Source organism: Ambystoma mexicanum, chromosome 9, assembly GCF_040938575.1.
Source record: "Ambystoma mexicanum isolate Mex_15411 chromosome 9, UKY_AmexF1_1, whole genome shotgun sequence".
NCBI classification, from domain to species: Eukaryota; Metazoa; Chordata; class Amphibia; order Caudata; family Ambystomatidae; genus Ambystoma; species Ambystoma mexicanum.
In genome coordinates this window covers 18,533,515-18,549,552 of record NC_090931.1, presented here as the reverse complement: position 1 = coordinate 18,549,552, position 16,038 = coordinate 18,533,515, and the positions used below count along the sequence as shown (strand labels likewise).

General features: G+C 46.8%; 1 protein-coding gene across 1 annotated transcript; it reads left to right on the top strand.

The window, feature by feature from the left end:
- The first annotated feature begins 7,241 nt into the window (after positions 1 to 7,241).
- LOC138487225 (high mobility group nucleosome-binding domain-containing protein 5-like) lies at positions 7,242 to 8,207 on the top strand. The gene has a single exon (XM_069613863.1). The coding sequence runs from the start codon at positions 7,242 to 7,244 to the stop codon at positions 8,205 to 8,207; it is 966 nt and encodes a 321-aa protein (XP_069469964.1).
- The last annotated feature ends 7,831 nt before the right edge of the window (positions 8,208 to 16,038 follow it).

Genomic DNA, 16,038 nt, shown 5'->3' with positions numbered 1-16,038 from the left:
ATCTTCCCTCAAGCACTCTCTTGTGCGCCCCCTCCTGAATAAAACCTTCTGCAGACCCGCCTTGTCTGACTAAATACTGCCCCATCTCTATCACCCCCTTCCTTGGGAAACTCCTGGAGAAGCTGGTCTTCCCCGAACTGATCCAGCATATTGAGCTTGTTGGTTGCCTACACGACCATCAATCTGGATTTAGAGCATCCAGAGGCTCGGAAACTGTTCTTCTGACACCCATGAAGAACAACTTGCATCCCTTGATTCTAGCTCTCCTGCTATTCTCATTCTACTTGATCTCTCCTCCACATTTGACATGGTCAACCACTCTATCCTTATAATACGGCTCCACAATACCCTTGGTATCTCGGAGTGGGCACTGGACTGGCTGACCTCCTTCCTCAATGACGTCCCTCCCAGGTTATCTTTGGCTCTTTCTACTCTCACATTGCTATCTCCAGCTGTGGCATCCCAGAGGGCTCCAAACCTTCTCCCTGGCTCTTTGACATCTATCTTATGCTTTTATACCTAATTTCCACATTCTCCCCATACTTCCAGTGTTATGCAGATGACAAACAACTCTTCTTAAAACTTCCCTCTGATCCTCTCCTTACTTCCTCCATCATTCTGGACTGCCTATCTGCTATCCAGTCCTTGTGTGCCGCCAGTGATCTCTGCCTCAATGCCAGCAAGACTGAGATTCTTCCCATTGGGACTCCTGCTCCCTCTTTCTTCTCCCCACTCTGGCCACCATCTATGGGTTCTCCCACCTCTCCTTCTGAAGCCAAAAGCCTTGGAGTCATCTTTACCTCCTCTCTTTCCTTACTCCCTCACATCCAGGACCTTGCCAAGAAGGCCCACTCTCAACTCGACCCCCTCAAAGGAATCCTTCGTTTACCCTCTTTCCCCCAGTAGCTCAATGGGGGTCATTACGACCCTGTCGTTAAGGGTTTAACGGCGCCGTAAAAGGTGTCGGCGCCATTAAACCCTTAACGCCTGATTACGAGGTCCCTTTGCGGGACCCGACCTTAACGGCTGGTTTTACCAGCTGTTAAAGTAGGGTGCCGCAAAGGGACCTTGGTGCTAATTACAGTATTGCAATTTGCGGTACCGTGCTTAGCGCCTTCCCCAGTCCCATTGAGCCCTATGGGGCAGAAATGGGAATGGGGAAGGGCCATGGTGAAATGGAGAAATACCGCCCTGCCAACCTTGCAATGGGGCGGTATTTCCCCATTCCACCATGGCGGACTCGTTACAACACCAGCACCAACCATGGTGCTAATAGCACCATGGTTTAGCGCCAGGGTTGTAATGAGGGCCAATGTCTCTAGAGCTCTGGTACTCTCTAGGCTTGACTACTGCAATAGCCTTTTCCTTAATCTACCCTCTTCCTCTCTACATCCCCTCCAGCTAATCCTGAATCGAGCTGCAAGATTTATCCTTGGCCTCAAGCCCAGGGACCACATTTCTCCAGCCATAAAAACTCAACACTGGCGCCCAGTTGCTGCAGGGTCAAATTAAAATCCCTCTGCATCATCCATAAGGCTGCCTGGGCCTGGGGACCATGCTATCTACACTGGCTCTCACCAAATACTCTCCCTCCAGATCTTTACATTTCTCCGGCACCAGCTCTTTGCATGTCAAGCGTTTCACTAAACAGCGAGCTGGTGGTTGATCTCTTTCTACAGCTGGCTCTCTCCTTTTGAACAGTCTCCCCCTTCCTCCTCGTCTTGAGCACAATCTCCTCAAATTCCAGAAGCTCCACAAGACTTTCCTTTTCACCTCCTCCTTTCCCACTCCCTCCTTTGCTAACACCACAGTTGCTGAGATTGGTGACCAGTTCCCTTATGTGTCCATCTGGGTCCTGGCCTCCGACCCCCAATCGTCATCAGCCTCTGGCCACTCACAGCACATGCCTCTCACGCCCACTGGCCTGCACTTATTTACTGGAAGTTGATCACTCCTATCAAGTTTTCTCTGCCAGTCACTTAACAGCTGCCGACAAATTACTCCCTAGCACTTCACTCAGTGTTACTCCTAGCACTTACCCCTCTCCCTCATCCCATCTCTTTCTCGGAACTTGCATGTTCTGAAGGCTCACAAGGCCTAGTAGGACCACCTCTCTCTTTCATTGTTATGTTTGCCTTTCATTCCCTTGTTCCCTCCCGTAATAAAAATGAATATAAAATGTGTAAGATGCATGAAGGGTGGGGGGACCTGTTATTTTAGTCATTTGCACTAGGAAGTGAAACCTGTAGGTGTAAAATGCCTTATTTGTGCACTTAATGTCAAACATAGTAAATGCTGCCTGCGATGTACGTACGGCAGACAGCATTTACTATGGATTCCTATGGAATCCGCCTTCCTTGTGCTGGTGTATTAAGCAGGAGGATTCCATAGGAATTCACAGGATTTGTACCAGTATGAAAATGTATGCTGGCATAAGTGCTTGCACATTTGTCTGGCGAAGAGGATAGGGGGTGGCGGAAATGGTAATTTTGTTCCCCCGCTGCAAACAAGTCCATGGAAATGTGTAGTAGAGTAACAATCTGGCATAACATTTTTACAAATGCATTTTACGCATGATTTTGACTCTACTCCACATTGAACGTGGTCCCCCACGTGAGCTTAATTGTGCTTTTTGGTTGGTCCCCCACCCTGTCGATGTGGTGTTGAGCAGGGTGGAGTCTCAGTGAAATGTTCAGCATCCTTAGCTGTGCTGAGTGTTGTTCGGCCGCCCATGGATCAGAGCAGTGGTGCCCCTTGGACATTTGTGGTTGACAGGGAACCAGACTGCACCTCACTGAGGAGGTCCAACAAGGCCGAAACATGTCTGGGGTTGCTTGGTTTTCTGTGCAGAGGGGACCTGGCCTAGCAGTTCGGGCTGGGCTGCTACCTTTGGTGGCGGCAGCTGCTGACTGATTTGCACATGGCTGGTCCCCTTTTGCAATGGCGCAGACGGGCTAAAAAACGGTGGTGTGGAAGGTTGCCCAGAGCAATTGCCAGTGGTTTAGATTAATTCGAAACCTTCCACCCATCACTTTTGTGGTCAGTTTGTTTCTCCTTGTGAGAGAGGGTATGCCCAGAGGTGGGTCCCTTGCTCGCTGCGCCACAGGGAACCAGGCTGCACCTCACTGAGGAGGTCCAACAAGGCCGAAACATGTCTGGGGTTGCTTGGTTTTCTGTGCAGAGGGGACCTGGCCTAGCAATTCAGGCTGGGCTGCTACCTTTGGTGGCGGCAGCTGCTGACTGATTTGCACATGGCTGGTCCCCTTTTGCAATGGCGCAGACGGGCTAAAAAACGGTAGTGTGGAAGGTTGCCCAGAGCAATTGCCAGTGGTTTAGATTAATTCGAAACCTTCCACCCATCACTTTTGTGGTCAGTTTGTTTCTCCTTGTGAGAGAGGGTATGCCCAGAGGTGGGTCCCTTGCTCGCTGCGCCACAGGGAACCAGGCTGCACCTCACTGAGGAGGCCCAACAAGGCCGAAACATGTCTGGGGTTGCTTGGTTTTCTGTGCAGAGGGGACCTGGCCTAGCAATTCAGGCTGGGCTGCTACCTTTGGTGGCGGCAGCTGCTGACTGATTTGCACATGGCGGGTCCCCTTTTGCAATGGCGCAGACGGGCTAAAAAACGGTGGTGTGGAAGGTTGCCCAGAGCAATTGCCAGTGGTTTAGATTAATTCGAAACCTTCCACCCATCACTTTTGTGGTCAGTTTGTTTCTCCTTGTGAGAGAGGGTATGCCCAGAGGTGGGTCCCTTGCTCGCTGCGCCACAGGGAACCAGGCTGCACCTCACTGAGGAGGCCCAACAAGGCCGAAACATGTCTGGGGTTGCTTGGTTTTCTGTGCAGAGGGGACCTGGCCTAGCAGTTCGGGCTGGGCTGCTACCTTCGGTGGCGGCAGCTGCTGACTGATTTGCACATGGCTGGTCCCTTTTTGCAATGGCGCAGACGGGCTAAAAAACGGTGGTGTGGAAGGTTGCCCAGAGCAATTGCCAGTGGTTTAGATTAATTCAAACCCTTCCACCCATCACTTTTGTGGTCAGTTTGTTTCTCCTTGTGAGAGAGGGTATGCCCAGACGTGGGTCCCTTGCTCGCTGCGCCACAGGGAACCAGGCTGCACCTCACTGAGGAGGTCCAACAAGGCCGAAACATGTCTGGGGTTGCTTGGTTTTCTGTGCAGAGGGGACCTGGCCTAGCAGTTCGGGCTGGGCTGCTACCTTCGGTGGCGGCAGCTGCTGACTGATTTGCACATGGCTGGTCCCCTTTTGCAATGATGCAGATGGGCTAAAAAACGGTGGTGTGGAAGGTTGCCCAGAGCTATTGCCAGTGTTTTAGATTAATTCGAAACCTTCCACCCATCACTTTTGTGGTCAGTTTGTTTCTCCTTGTGAGAGAGGGTATGCCCAGACGTGGGTCCCTTGCTCGCTGCGCCACAGGGAACCAGGCTGCACCTCACTGAGGAGATCCAACAAGGCCGAAACATGTCTGGGGTTGCTTGGTTTTCTGTGCAGAGGGGACCTGGCCTAGCAGTTCGGGCTGGGCTGCTACCTTCGGTGGCGGCAGCTGCTGACTGATTTGCACATGGCTGGTCCCCTTTTGCAATGGCGCAGACGGGCTAAAAAACGGTGGTGTGGAAGGTTGCCCAGAGCAATTGCCAGTGGTTTAGATTAATTCGAAACCTTCCACCCATCACTTTTGTGGTCAGTTTGTTTCTCCTTGTGAGAGAGGGTATGCCCAGAGGTGGGTCCCTTGCTCGCTGCGCCACAGGGAACCAGGCTGCACCTCACTGAGGAGGCCCAACAAGGCCGAAACATGTCTGGGGTTGCTTGGTTTTCTGTGCAGAGGGGACCTGGCCAAGCAGTTCGGGCTGGGCTGCTACCTTCGGTGGCGGCAGCTGCTGACTGATTTGCACATGGCTGGTCCCCTTTTGCAATGGCGCAGACGGGCTAAAAAACGGTGGTGTGGAAGGTTGCCCAGAGCAATTGCCAGTGGTTTAGATTAATTGGAAACCTTCCACCCATCACTTTTGTGGTCAGTTTGTGCTGGTGTATTAAGCAGGAGGATTCCATAGGAATTCACAGGATTTGTACCAGTATGAAAATGTATGCTGGCATAAGTGCTTGCACATTTGTCTGGCGAAGAGGATGGGGGGTGGCGGAAACGGTAATTCTGTTCCCCCGCTGCAAACAAGTCCATGGAAATGTGTAGCAGAGTAACAATCTGGCATAACATGTTTACACATGCATTTTACGCATGATTTTGACTCTACTCCACATTGAACGTGGTGCCCCACCCTGTCGATGTGGTGTTGAGCAGGGTGGAGTCTCAGTGAAATGTTCAGCATCCTTAGCTGTGCTGAGTGTTGTTCGGCCGCCCATGGCATTAGAGCAGTGGTGCCCCTTGGACATTTGTGGCTTCAGGGTACTGTTTGGTCTCGAATGGTGTAATCACATTTTTTTTCTCCACAGAAATGGATGAAAAGATCGAATCTAAAATGCCGAATGCACGTTTCGTGTGCATTCGGCATACTGAATTAGATCGGCGCCCATAATAACGAACAGGTGAGCAGAGGTTGCTGGGTTTCCCCCACACCCCCAGTTCGGTATTATGGGCTGCGGAGGTTGCAGGGGGGTCCCTGCACACATTAAAGGGAGTGCGGGGGACAAACGGGCAAAATCCCAAAAGATCGAATCACAAAATGCCGGCAAATGGGCTCTGTAATTTTGTAATTCGATCTTTTAGAATACGTTCTTTTAACGTACATCCTTTTCCGAAGGCTGGCTAGAAAATGTTGTTAATGCTTGACTTTCAGTACAGACTTCATAGTCAATAAAGACAGCACCATAAAGAGGCACTAAGGTCCATACAGTGCTCCCAGGCTGAGCTCTAGCAAGTGGGAAGGTCTGGGAAGAGAATCATAGGAGTTAAGGAGTGATGCTGACGTAGTGCAGGAGACTGAGTGGTCAAGAGAAGGGAAATACTGCCCCAAACACTGCCTGTGTGGCCCAGGAACCATTCATTTTCATGGAAGCTACAGAAATAGAGAAAACATGGGACTTCATTACGAGTTCAGTGATGCAGCAAAAAATTGAACTAAAATGGCGGTAACAGATTTATTGCCACTTTACCACAAGTTTCCTGCAACTGTGAATGATGGCTTTGGAGGTACAGTGTACAGTGCAGGCTACAGTGTAGGATCTGCATCCATCATTTAGCCTGCAGTAGCTCCTTCGCGCTGCCTCCCAAAAAATGACATGTAAACTGCAACGGAATTACTGCTTACAACATGCCCATGGAGCTCTATGCAAAATGGAGAATTCTGCCCTTATCTCACTTGTAATCTGGTGGTAATTCCAGCCAACTGACTGGCAGTACCATCAACATTATTTGTTCTGGAATTGCTGTGAGATTGCGTCTGACCCCTTTAAGTGTTTGCTATGTTCCTTTAACTCTTCGACAGGAGGAGTTGATCCCTTCACACATATCCCTTTCTATGCATGTTATGTGGCAGGATGGGCCCTGAGAATTGAGGGGCGGTGTCGTCTATGCCACTGGGTGGAAGAGATTAAAAAGGGACGAACTGCAACTGTAACAGAGTGGAGGAGAAGAAGAGAAGGCAGGAGACAGATGGGAAGTGGGTATAAGGGAGGAAGAGAAATCAATAGAGAAAGGGGAAAGGGTGAAAGGGAGGACTATAAATCAGCAAGGAAAAGGGAAGAGGGTGAAAGGGGGAAGAGAAAGCAGCAGGGGAAGAGGGTGACAGGGAGGATGAGAAAGCAGCAGGGGAAGAGGGTGACAGGGAGGATGAGAAAGCAGCAGGGGAAGAGGGTGACAGGGAGGATGAGAAAGCAGCAAGGGAAGAGGGTGACAGGGAGGATGAGAAAGCAATAGTTAAAGGGAAAGAGGGTGAAAGAGAGGAAGAGAAAGCAGTACAATAACGTGAAGAGGGCAAAAGGGAGGGAGGGAGGGAAAGCAGTAGAGAAAGGTGAAGAAGGCAAAAGTGAGGGAGGGAGGGAAAGCAGTAGAGGAAGGTGAAGAGGGTGAAAGGGAAGAAGAGAGAGCAATGTAGAAAGGGGAAGAGGGTGAAAGGGAGGGATAGAATTCAGAAAAGAAAAGGGAAAAGGGAGGAAGAGAAAGCAGTAGAGGAATGGGACGAGGGTGGATGGGAGGATGAGAAAGCATTAAAGAAATTGAAAGGGAGTAAAAGAGCGGAAGAGAAAACAGTATAGAAATGGGAAGAGGGTGAAATGGTGGAAGAGAAAGCAGCAGGGGAAGAGGGTGACAGGGAGGATGAGAAAGCAGCAGGGGAAGAGGGTGACAGGGAGGATGATAAAGCAGCAGGGGAAGAGGGTGAAAGGGAGGATGATAAAGCAGCAGGGGAAGAGGGTGAAAGGGAGGATGATAAAGCAGCAGGGGAAGAGGGTGACAGGGAGGATGAGAAAGCAGCAGGGGAAGAGGGTGACAGGGAGGATGAGAAAGCAGCAGGGGAAGAGGGTGACAGGGAGGATGAGAAAGCAGCAGGGGAAGAGGGTGACAGGGAGGATGATAAAGCAGCAGGGGAAGAGGGTGAAAGGGAGGATGATAAAGCAGCAGGGGAAGAGGGTGACAGGGAGGATGAGAAAGCAGCAGGGGAAGAGGGTGACAGGGAGGATGAGAAAGCAGCAGGGGAAGAGGGTGACAGGGAGGATGAGAAAGCAGCAGGGGAAGAGGGTGACAGGGAGGATGAGAAAGCAGCAGGGGAAGAGGGTGACAAGGAGGATGAGAAAGCAGCAGGGGAAGAGGGTGACAGGGAGGATGAGAAAGCAGCAGGGGAAGAGGGTGACAGGGAGGATGAGAAAGCAGCAGGGGAAGAGGGTGACAGGGAGGATGAGAAAGCAGCAGGGGAAGAGGGTGACAGGGAGGATGAGAAAGCAGCAGGGGAAGAGGGTGACAGGGAGGATGAGAAAGCAGCAGGGGAAGAGGGTGACAGGGAGGATGATAAAGCAGCAGGGGAAGAGGGTGAAAGGGAGGATGATAAAGCAGCAGGGGAAGAGGGTGACAGGGAGGATGAGAAAGCAGCAGGGGAAGAGGGTGACAGGGAGGATGAGAAAGCAGCAGGGGAAGAGGGTGACAGGGAGGATGAGAAAGCAGCAGGGGAAGAGGGTGACAGGGAGGATGAGAAAGCAGCAGGGGAAGAGGGTGACAGGGAGGATGATAAAGCAGTAGAGAAATAGGAAGCGGGTGGAAGGGGGACGCAAAGGAAGTAGAAAAAAGGGAAGAATGTTAAATGGGAAGGATTGGTAGTGGGAAAAGAGGCATGACAATGTTCTTTTTTTTCAATTTTTTGTTTTACTAGAGTTTAAGTGGGCACCATAGGTGTGTACTCTATGTATTTTCTGTTTTGGATTGTTTTGAGAAATTATTTGGTCCTGTAGCCAGATAAAAAAACCACTTGCACAGTGGAGTACATAGCGATTATAGAACGTTTTGTTTGGGTAGAATGACCCAAACGTTTGGAAGGACCTGGGTGATGTAATGCTTAGGATTTACACACATTTTCCTATTTGCAAAAAAAGAGTTCTTTTACATATAAAATGTCAGAAGTATTTATTTCACAGAGACATAGGACTTCTTTTGGGTGTTTAATGCATTGTGGTCCTAATGACCCTTCTCCTGCTCCCACCTGTGATGCTGAAACCTCGGGGTCATATTCGACTCCACACTCTCCTTCTCTCCTCACATCTCTGACGTCTCTAAGAAGTCACACTGCCAGCTGCACCTCCTCAGAGGTATTCTTCCTTTCCGCTCCTTCCCCCAGAAGCTCACTGTCTCCAGAGCTCTGGTTCTTTCTAGCCTGGACTACTGCAACAGCCTCTTTCTAAATCTGCCTGCTTCTACTCTCCGCCCTCTGCAACTCATCCAGAACAGGACTGCAAGACTTGTCCTTGGCCTCAAGGCCAGGGATCGTATCTCTCCAGGACTGAAATATCTGCACTGGCTCCCAGTGGCTGCGAGGATTAAGTTCAAACCCCTCTGCATCGCTCACAAGGCCTTCTGGGGGGTGGGGCCTCAATACCTTCAACTTTCTCTTGCCAAATATCTTCCTTCTCGAGCTCTTCATTCATCCGCCTCCAACTCCCTCAGGGTCAGCCGCTTCTCCAAGCAGCAAGTTGGTGGTAGATCTCTTTCCTCGGCTGGGGCCTCCCTCTGGAACAGCCTCCCTGCCTCCCTGAAACTTGAGGAGAACCATCTCCGGTTCCGGAAGCACCTCAAGTCCTTTCTCTTTACTTCAGCTTTATCTCCTCCTCTCCCCTGCTGATCTCCTGGCTGAAACCGAAACTGCACTGGTCACCTGGCTGCCCTCTGATCTCAGGCCCAGGTCCCCTCCCTGCCAATTGCACCCCTGCACTGTCCCCTGCACTCGGGGGCTGTTCTCTGTATCCCTACAGCCCCCACCAGCACCTGATGTCTGCACTTCTTATTTATTGTATTTATTTAGTGTCTTTATTTATTTTACTGTCGATCCCATGTACTGCACTGCCCCCTCCCCTTTCCCCTGCACGTTTCCCCTTTCCTACCTTCCCTGCACTTGCGCGATCTCACTGTCATCTAGCCTAGTGGGATCGCTGTCTGTCTTCCCTCTGTCCCCCTCCCTTGCCTCATCGCGTCTTGAAACACTTGTGTATAGGTGCATTATAAATGACATATCATGATTTCCACTTGATCGCTGTGGTCCTGGTGTTCCCCATGGAAATGCTTGTCAATACAAAGAAGGCCACCAGGATACAAACCCCAAAAGAAACCTCCAATAACAGGACAAGATATGATACCCATATGATATGATACCCATTGGGGTTCCAGAATTGAAATTTGCCATTAATTGTAAAGGCACTAACAGCGCACAGAAGTGCACAGACCCTAGAAAAGTACATGAATGGTGCCAATCAAACCTAGGAGGGTAGTATTTGAGAAAAACAGACTAAAATAAGATTCTAAAATTATCAATAAAAATAATAGGATAGTAAGAATTCATAAGAATCATAAACAAAGAGATAAAATGGATATTGTTGTATAGGCTTGGAAGTTTTTGGGAGAATTGATTTTTGGAAATGGGCGGCAATTGATGGCGCTGGCCTAAATTGAATGCTGTAGTGTTATGGTGTTATGTTAATGGATATTTACACCGTGCAATATCACCACCGGAGTGGTCCCCTGGCGCTCTGGCAGATCTGAAAGGGATGAGAGTGGGGTGGGTCATTAGGACTGAGTGGGATAAGAGAAAGAGAGCTGTGATGTGCTGTTGGGAGCATCAGTTTGGTTAACACTGTTCGCTGAGCTTAATTGTGCTTTTTGGTTGGTTGCCGTTATGTGTTGTTGTGCAAGACGATGTGTGGTTTGTTTTGTTGCTGCAGTGTAGTGAAGTGCATGCGGTTTGTTGTGCTTGGAGGGATGGTTGTGTTTGGTTTGAGTGTCAGAGATGTATGCAGAGGGGTGAGATTTTTAGTAGGGTTGGTTAATGGCATCACTTGCTAGATGTGGCTCATGCTAATCTTTACAGTTCTATCTAGAGGTGACGCATGCTCATTTCTAAAATTCTATCTAGATGTGATGCATGCTAATCTCCAATATTCTATCTAGATGCGATGCATGCTAATCTCCAATATTCTATCTAGATGTGATGCATGCTAATCTCCAAAATTCTATCTAGATGTGATGCATGCTAATCTCCAATATTCTATCTAGATGCGAGTCATGTTAATCTCCACAATTCTATCTAGATGTGACACATGCTAATCTCCCCCAATTCTATCTAGAGATGCGATGCATGCTAATCTCCAATATTCTATCTAGAGATGCGATGCATGCTAATCTCCAATATTCTATCTAGATGTGATGCATGCTAATCTCCAAAATTCTATCTAGATGTGATGCATGCTAATCTCCAATATTCTATCTAGATGTGATGCATGCTAATCTCCAAAATTCTATCTAGATGTGATGCATGCTAATCTCCAATATTCTATCTAGATGTGATGCATGCTAATCTCCAATATTCTATCTAGATGTGATGCATGCTAATCTCCAATATTCTATCTAGATGCGATGCATGCTAATCTCCAATATTCTATCTAGATGCGATGCATGCTAATCTCCAATATTCTATCTAGATGCGATGCATGCTAATCTCCAATATTCTATCTAGATGTGATGCATGCTAATCTCTAAAATTCTATCTAGATGCGATGCATGCTAATCTCCAATATTCTATCTAGATGCGATGCATGCTAATCTCCAATATTCTATCTAGATGCGATGCATGCTAATCTCCAATATTCTATCTAGATGCGATGCATGCTAATCTCCAATATTCTATCTAGATGCGATGCATGCTAATCTCCAAAATTCTATCTAGATGCGATGCATGCTAATCTCCAATATTCTATCTAGATGCGATGCATGCTAATCTCCAATATTCTATCTAGATGTCAGTCATGCTAACCTCCACATTTCAATGCAGGACATTACCTAGATATACACCTAAGATTAGAAAGTACCACACTGAGTGGGTAAAAGGCACAACTAATGAAATGCCCATGTCATGGCTTCAAGATGCTTCATTATCAAAAACGGCATTGCGGCATAATACTAGCATGCTGCACACACAGGGAAGAAGCTACAGAAAAGGTTGGCTATTTTAGAGCTATGAGCTTTGGAAGATGTGTGAGAGTGAGAAAGAAGATCCACCTGAGGAGAAGTGGATGCTTACTCAGCACAAAGAGCAGGATGTAACACCCTCAGCTCCTCTTTCTCCTCTGAAAACGATAGTAAAAAGGAGGACAGACAGGGAATTTATCCTTTAAAGGAGTTAGAGGCAGCGGCGGGGTATGTCAATCCAACATACCCACCGCCCACTTTCAATAGTGAAGAAAGCATGGAAGAAAGCAAGAATAAAGAGCATAAATATATGGCCACACGAGACAAGCATAAAGAGCCCTATAAGAGAAGGGACAGAAAGACAAAGCAAGTGCAATGAAATAGTACAGAATGAGTGGATGGGAGGACAGATACTACTTAAATTAGATGGAAAGGGCATTGACAATGTTAAAGAAAGAGAAGGGAGCGAGGAAAGAGAAAAGAAGGAAAAGGAACAAGTAAGGACATACAAGCAAAAGAAAGAAAAAGAAAGGAAATGAAAGGAAGAATGAAGACGGTATGAAGAACAGAAAAAAGAGAACGAGAGAATAGAAGACAAGCAACATGAAGCAATAGAAGCCCAAAGATTGAAAGAACGTAGGTTGCAAAGAAGGCGAGAGGAAGAAGAGAAACGAGAGATGAGAAGAAGGGAATAAGAAATGAGTAGGAGTAAGGGACAAAGAGATGACAAAATAGACCATATTGTTAATCAATGTATAATACCCATTAAAGCACGAGAGCGATGGGAAAATGAGAGAGTATCACAACAGCCCCGCAGGAAGCTGCAAGGGATACTGAGAATACAGACATGGAATAATGAGCATGAGGCAGAAGGCATAGGGAAAAGGAGTGGGGATCTTTATAGAGAAATGTGATGGAAGGGTGGTTACGTGTCTATGGGGAGCATCAAAGGATCGCCACCGAAGGAAACAGGAGACAGATCGGATAACGCATTGATGGATGAACATAGAAGGCTGTCCTAAGCAGACTAGATCTTGATGACGAGGAAAGGGATAATAGCCATTAAAGTTGGGGTATAATTATTTCAAATCAAGAAAGGGAAGAAAATGAGAAAGCGCAAAGAGAAGAGGCGTGCCATTTTTTGATAGCTCCGAACATAGACAGACGCGTAAAGTGGTCAGATTTAGAAGACCTGAAAGAAAAAACACCAGAACCTACACCATATTTTGAACAACCACCAGCACAGTCGCGTAGTGCAGGGGATATGTCTCCGCCTTATGTAAACAGGCTAATGTCGCTGCCAGAAAGAAGAGGAACTGGCAAGACTAACCCCACTTGGAAGATGAGGAGCATAGGTAGATATTTTTGGACCAGGATTTACACAATTCCCGTTAATAAAGAAAGGGGAGGACGACCACAATATATTCCATGGCCACAAACGGATAAACAGAATTTGAAATGTAAATGAACTAGTTTGACTGTGTGTGAGGGAAAATGGATTCATGAGTTAGAAAGAATGACAGCAGGAATGATGCTAGCAGTCGGTGATGTAAAATGCCTACTGTCAGCTATTCTAGGGGAGAGAGCTGAGGACATTTGGAGATGAGTAGGATATGCAGGAGTGACCACACAAAATACAGCACATAATGGAGCGCCATTTAATAATTGTGGGGCAGATGCATGGAGGGTGCTTAGAGTACAGTATCCCGACTCATCAGACATGGGTACGATTATGACAAGGAAAATTGGAGAGGATGAAGATCCTGTCACTTGTATTCAGGAGATTCAAGAATGTTGGCATCTTGAGACGAGAGAACTGCGGGATAAAATAGTGGCATTATCTTGTCATAGTTTATGTCAGGGACTGCCTGTGCTAGTGCAAAGGCAGATGAAGAAATGGGTAGGGATGGAAGCCAAGTCATGGCCACAAATACAGTTGACTATTGTACACTATTATTGATTGTGGCGAGAAAAAAATAAGAAGAAAGATGAAAATAGAAAGCAGGAGGAAGCAAAGTTAGTTCAGAAAAAGCACAGCAGATCCCACAGCAAACACAGTCACAACAAGGGCAACCACAGCAAATACCCATGCAGGCACAACAAGTACACATGCAGCAACCACAGTACACTCCGATGCAACAAGCGACAGTGGCACAATGGAACTGAAGTCATAAGCACCACAAACCTGCACACCCAGGATAGGGAGTGTGAGAATAGTGGCAGGGAATCATTTTTTGCAGGTACAGGCATTAATTTATATCTAAAATAGGAAAGCCCACAGATCGACTTGATTTGTTAAGTAATATCTGTGAAACCAGACCAACAAAAGGAGCCAAGCATCAGGGTAACGATAGGAGGCAAGACCTTTTCCTTCCTCGTGGATACAGTAACAACTCGTTCCTGTGTTCAAGAGGGAAAATACCCAATGTCTGGGATTGCCATGAATGCCCAGGGATTCTCTGGGTGCACACGTTTGCTTCCTTTTACTGACAAATTACCACTTTCTGTAGGTGAACATGACATGTCGATGCCACTATTGTACTCTCGGCAGACACCAGTTAACATATTATTAGGACATGATCTGATGACAAAATTAAACATGACAATATCTTTCAATGACAAAGGGATAGTGTGTTCAACTCCAGGGATACATTATATTAAAACAGGCAATACAAGGGGTTCCTTTAGACCGAGAAGTATATTTGTATGGAGTACATATTTTGTTGACATGGCTTCCTGAAGGGACCGGGACAGTATTGAGAATACCTGATGCATTTCTGTTTAGACCATAAATAGCTATGGATGATGAGGAAGGACAGGTAATTCCCATAGAGCTAGAGGCAGCAGTGGTAAATCGAGGAAGGGTGGTTGTTCATTGGCCAGATGATGAGGGAAGAGCATGGAGAACAGTAATAGCCCTTAAGGAAGGATACGGATTGACAGATTTGACAAAGACTTGTTCAGAGATGAATATTTAGATGATTATTTCGTATTTTATATAAGTCTCACTTATTGGATGAAAAGAATGTCATTGGTAAAAAAGAAACCATCATTTTTTCAGGAAGATTTAGTAAAGGCACCAAGCATTTTATGGACCAGCAGTCCATATGACAAAGGGTCTATTGAGCGGAGAAGGAGCAGGTAAAGTTAAGCTTAAATCAGGAGCAATTTTGCTACGTGCAAAACAGTACCCCATGTCCAGAGAACCCGATGAGGCCATATTTGAAACTATTTCCACTTTAATAAAGCAGGGAATATTGGTGCCATCAGAGTCTCCATTTAATACAGATGCATCCCCAGTGAATAAATCAACTGGGGGGGAGGGGTCATGGAGATTTATACAGGATCTCCACCCCCTAAACAATATTGTTGAAACAGAGTTTCCTTTGGTTCCGAACCCAGCTATATATTATGTAACATTCCAGCCAAAGCCAAATATTTTACAGTGATAGATTTCAAAACTGTCTTCTTTTCAATTCCCCTTCATGAGGACTCACAAGATTTGACTCAGGGGTACTGTGAGTCCCATCAATCTTTAATAGAGTCCTTCAGATGGACCTAGGTAACATACATCTCGAGAGCACAATAATACAGTGTGTAGATGATATATTAATGTGTAGTGAGATGGAGGAAAGATGCAAGGAAGACTCAGTTCGACTAATGACAATACTAACAGAAAAAGGATACAAAGTAGACAAAGAAAAGCAACAATATTGTCAGGGGAGGTGCTGTACATAGGACAGATCATCTCACAAGAAGGGAGAAAAGTAACACCTGAGAGAGTAGAAGCAATCATGAAAACCCCAAAACCTGAGACAGTTATGGAAATGCAACAATTCTTAGGCCTATGCAATTATTGTAGGGCCTGGGTTTTGATTGCAGTACATATATTTGACCACTTTTAAAAGGACTCAAGGAAGCACAGATAGGTAAAAGTAAGATAACATAGACAGATGAGATGACTGAAGGATTCAAAGAATGAAAAAGGGCAATTTACACAGTCCCTGTGTTAGGAATACACAACTATAATCACGAGTTTTACTTATTCTCACATTCAAATGGAGACGTGATGACAGCAGTACTTATACAGAAGATGGAATTAGGAAATGGACACAAACCATTGGCCTATTATAGTGGGATTCTAGACCCAGTAATGAAAGGGCATTATCCTTGCAAACAAGCGTTAGCTGCTGCTGCTTTCGCAATTGAGTAAGCTATCAGTATTACAATGGGACGCTCAATAACATTATTCATTGAGCATTCCTTGTTTGCCATTTCAGAGAAACCTAAAAGTACATTGGGCCTCATTCCGAGGTGGGCGAAAAGGGATACCAGGCAATGTTAAGGACATCGGTGTCGGTAATCCCTTTGCGCCCTATTCCGAGGTCCCTTAGCGGGTCCCGCAATGGG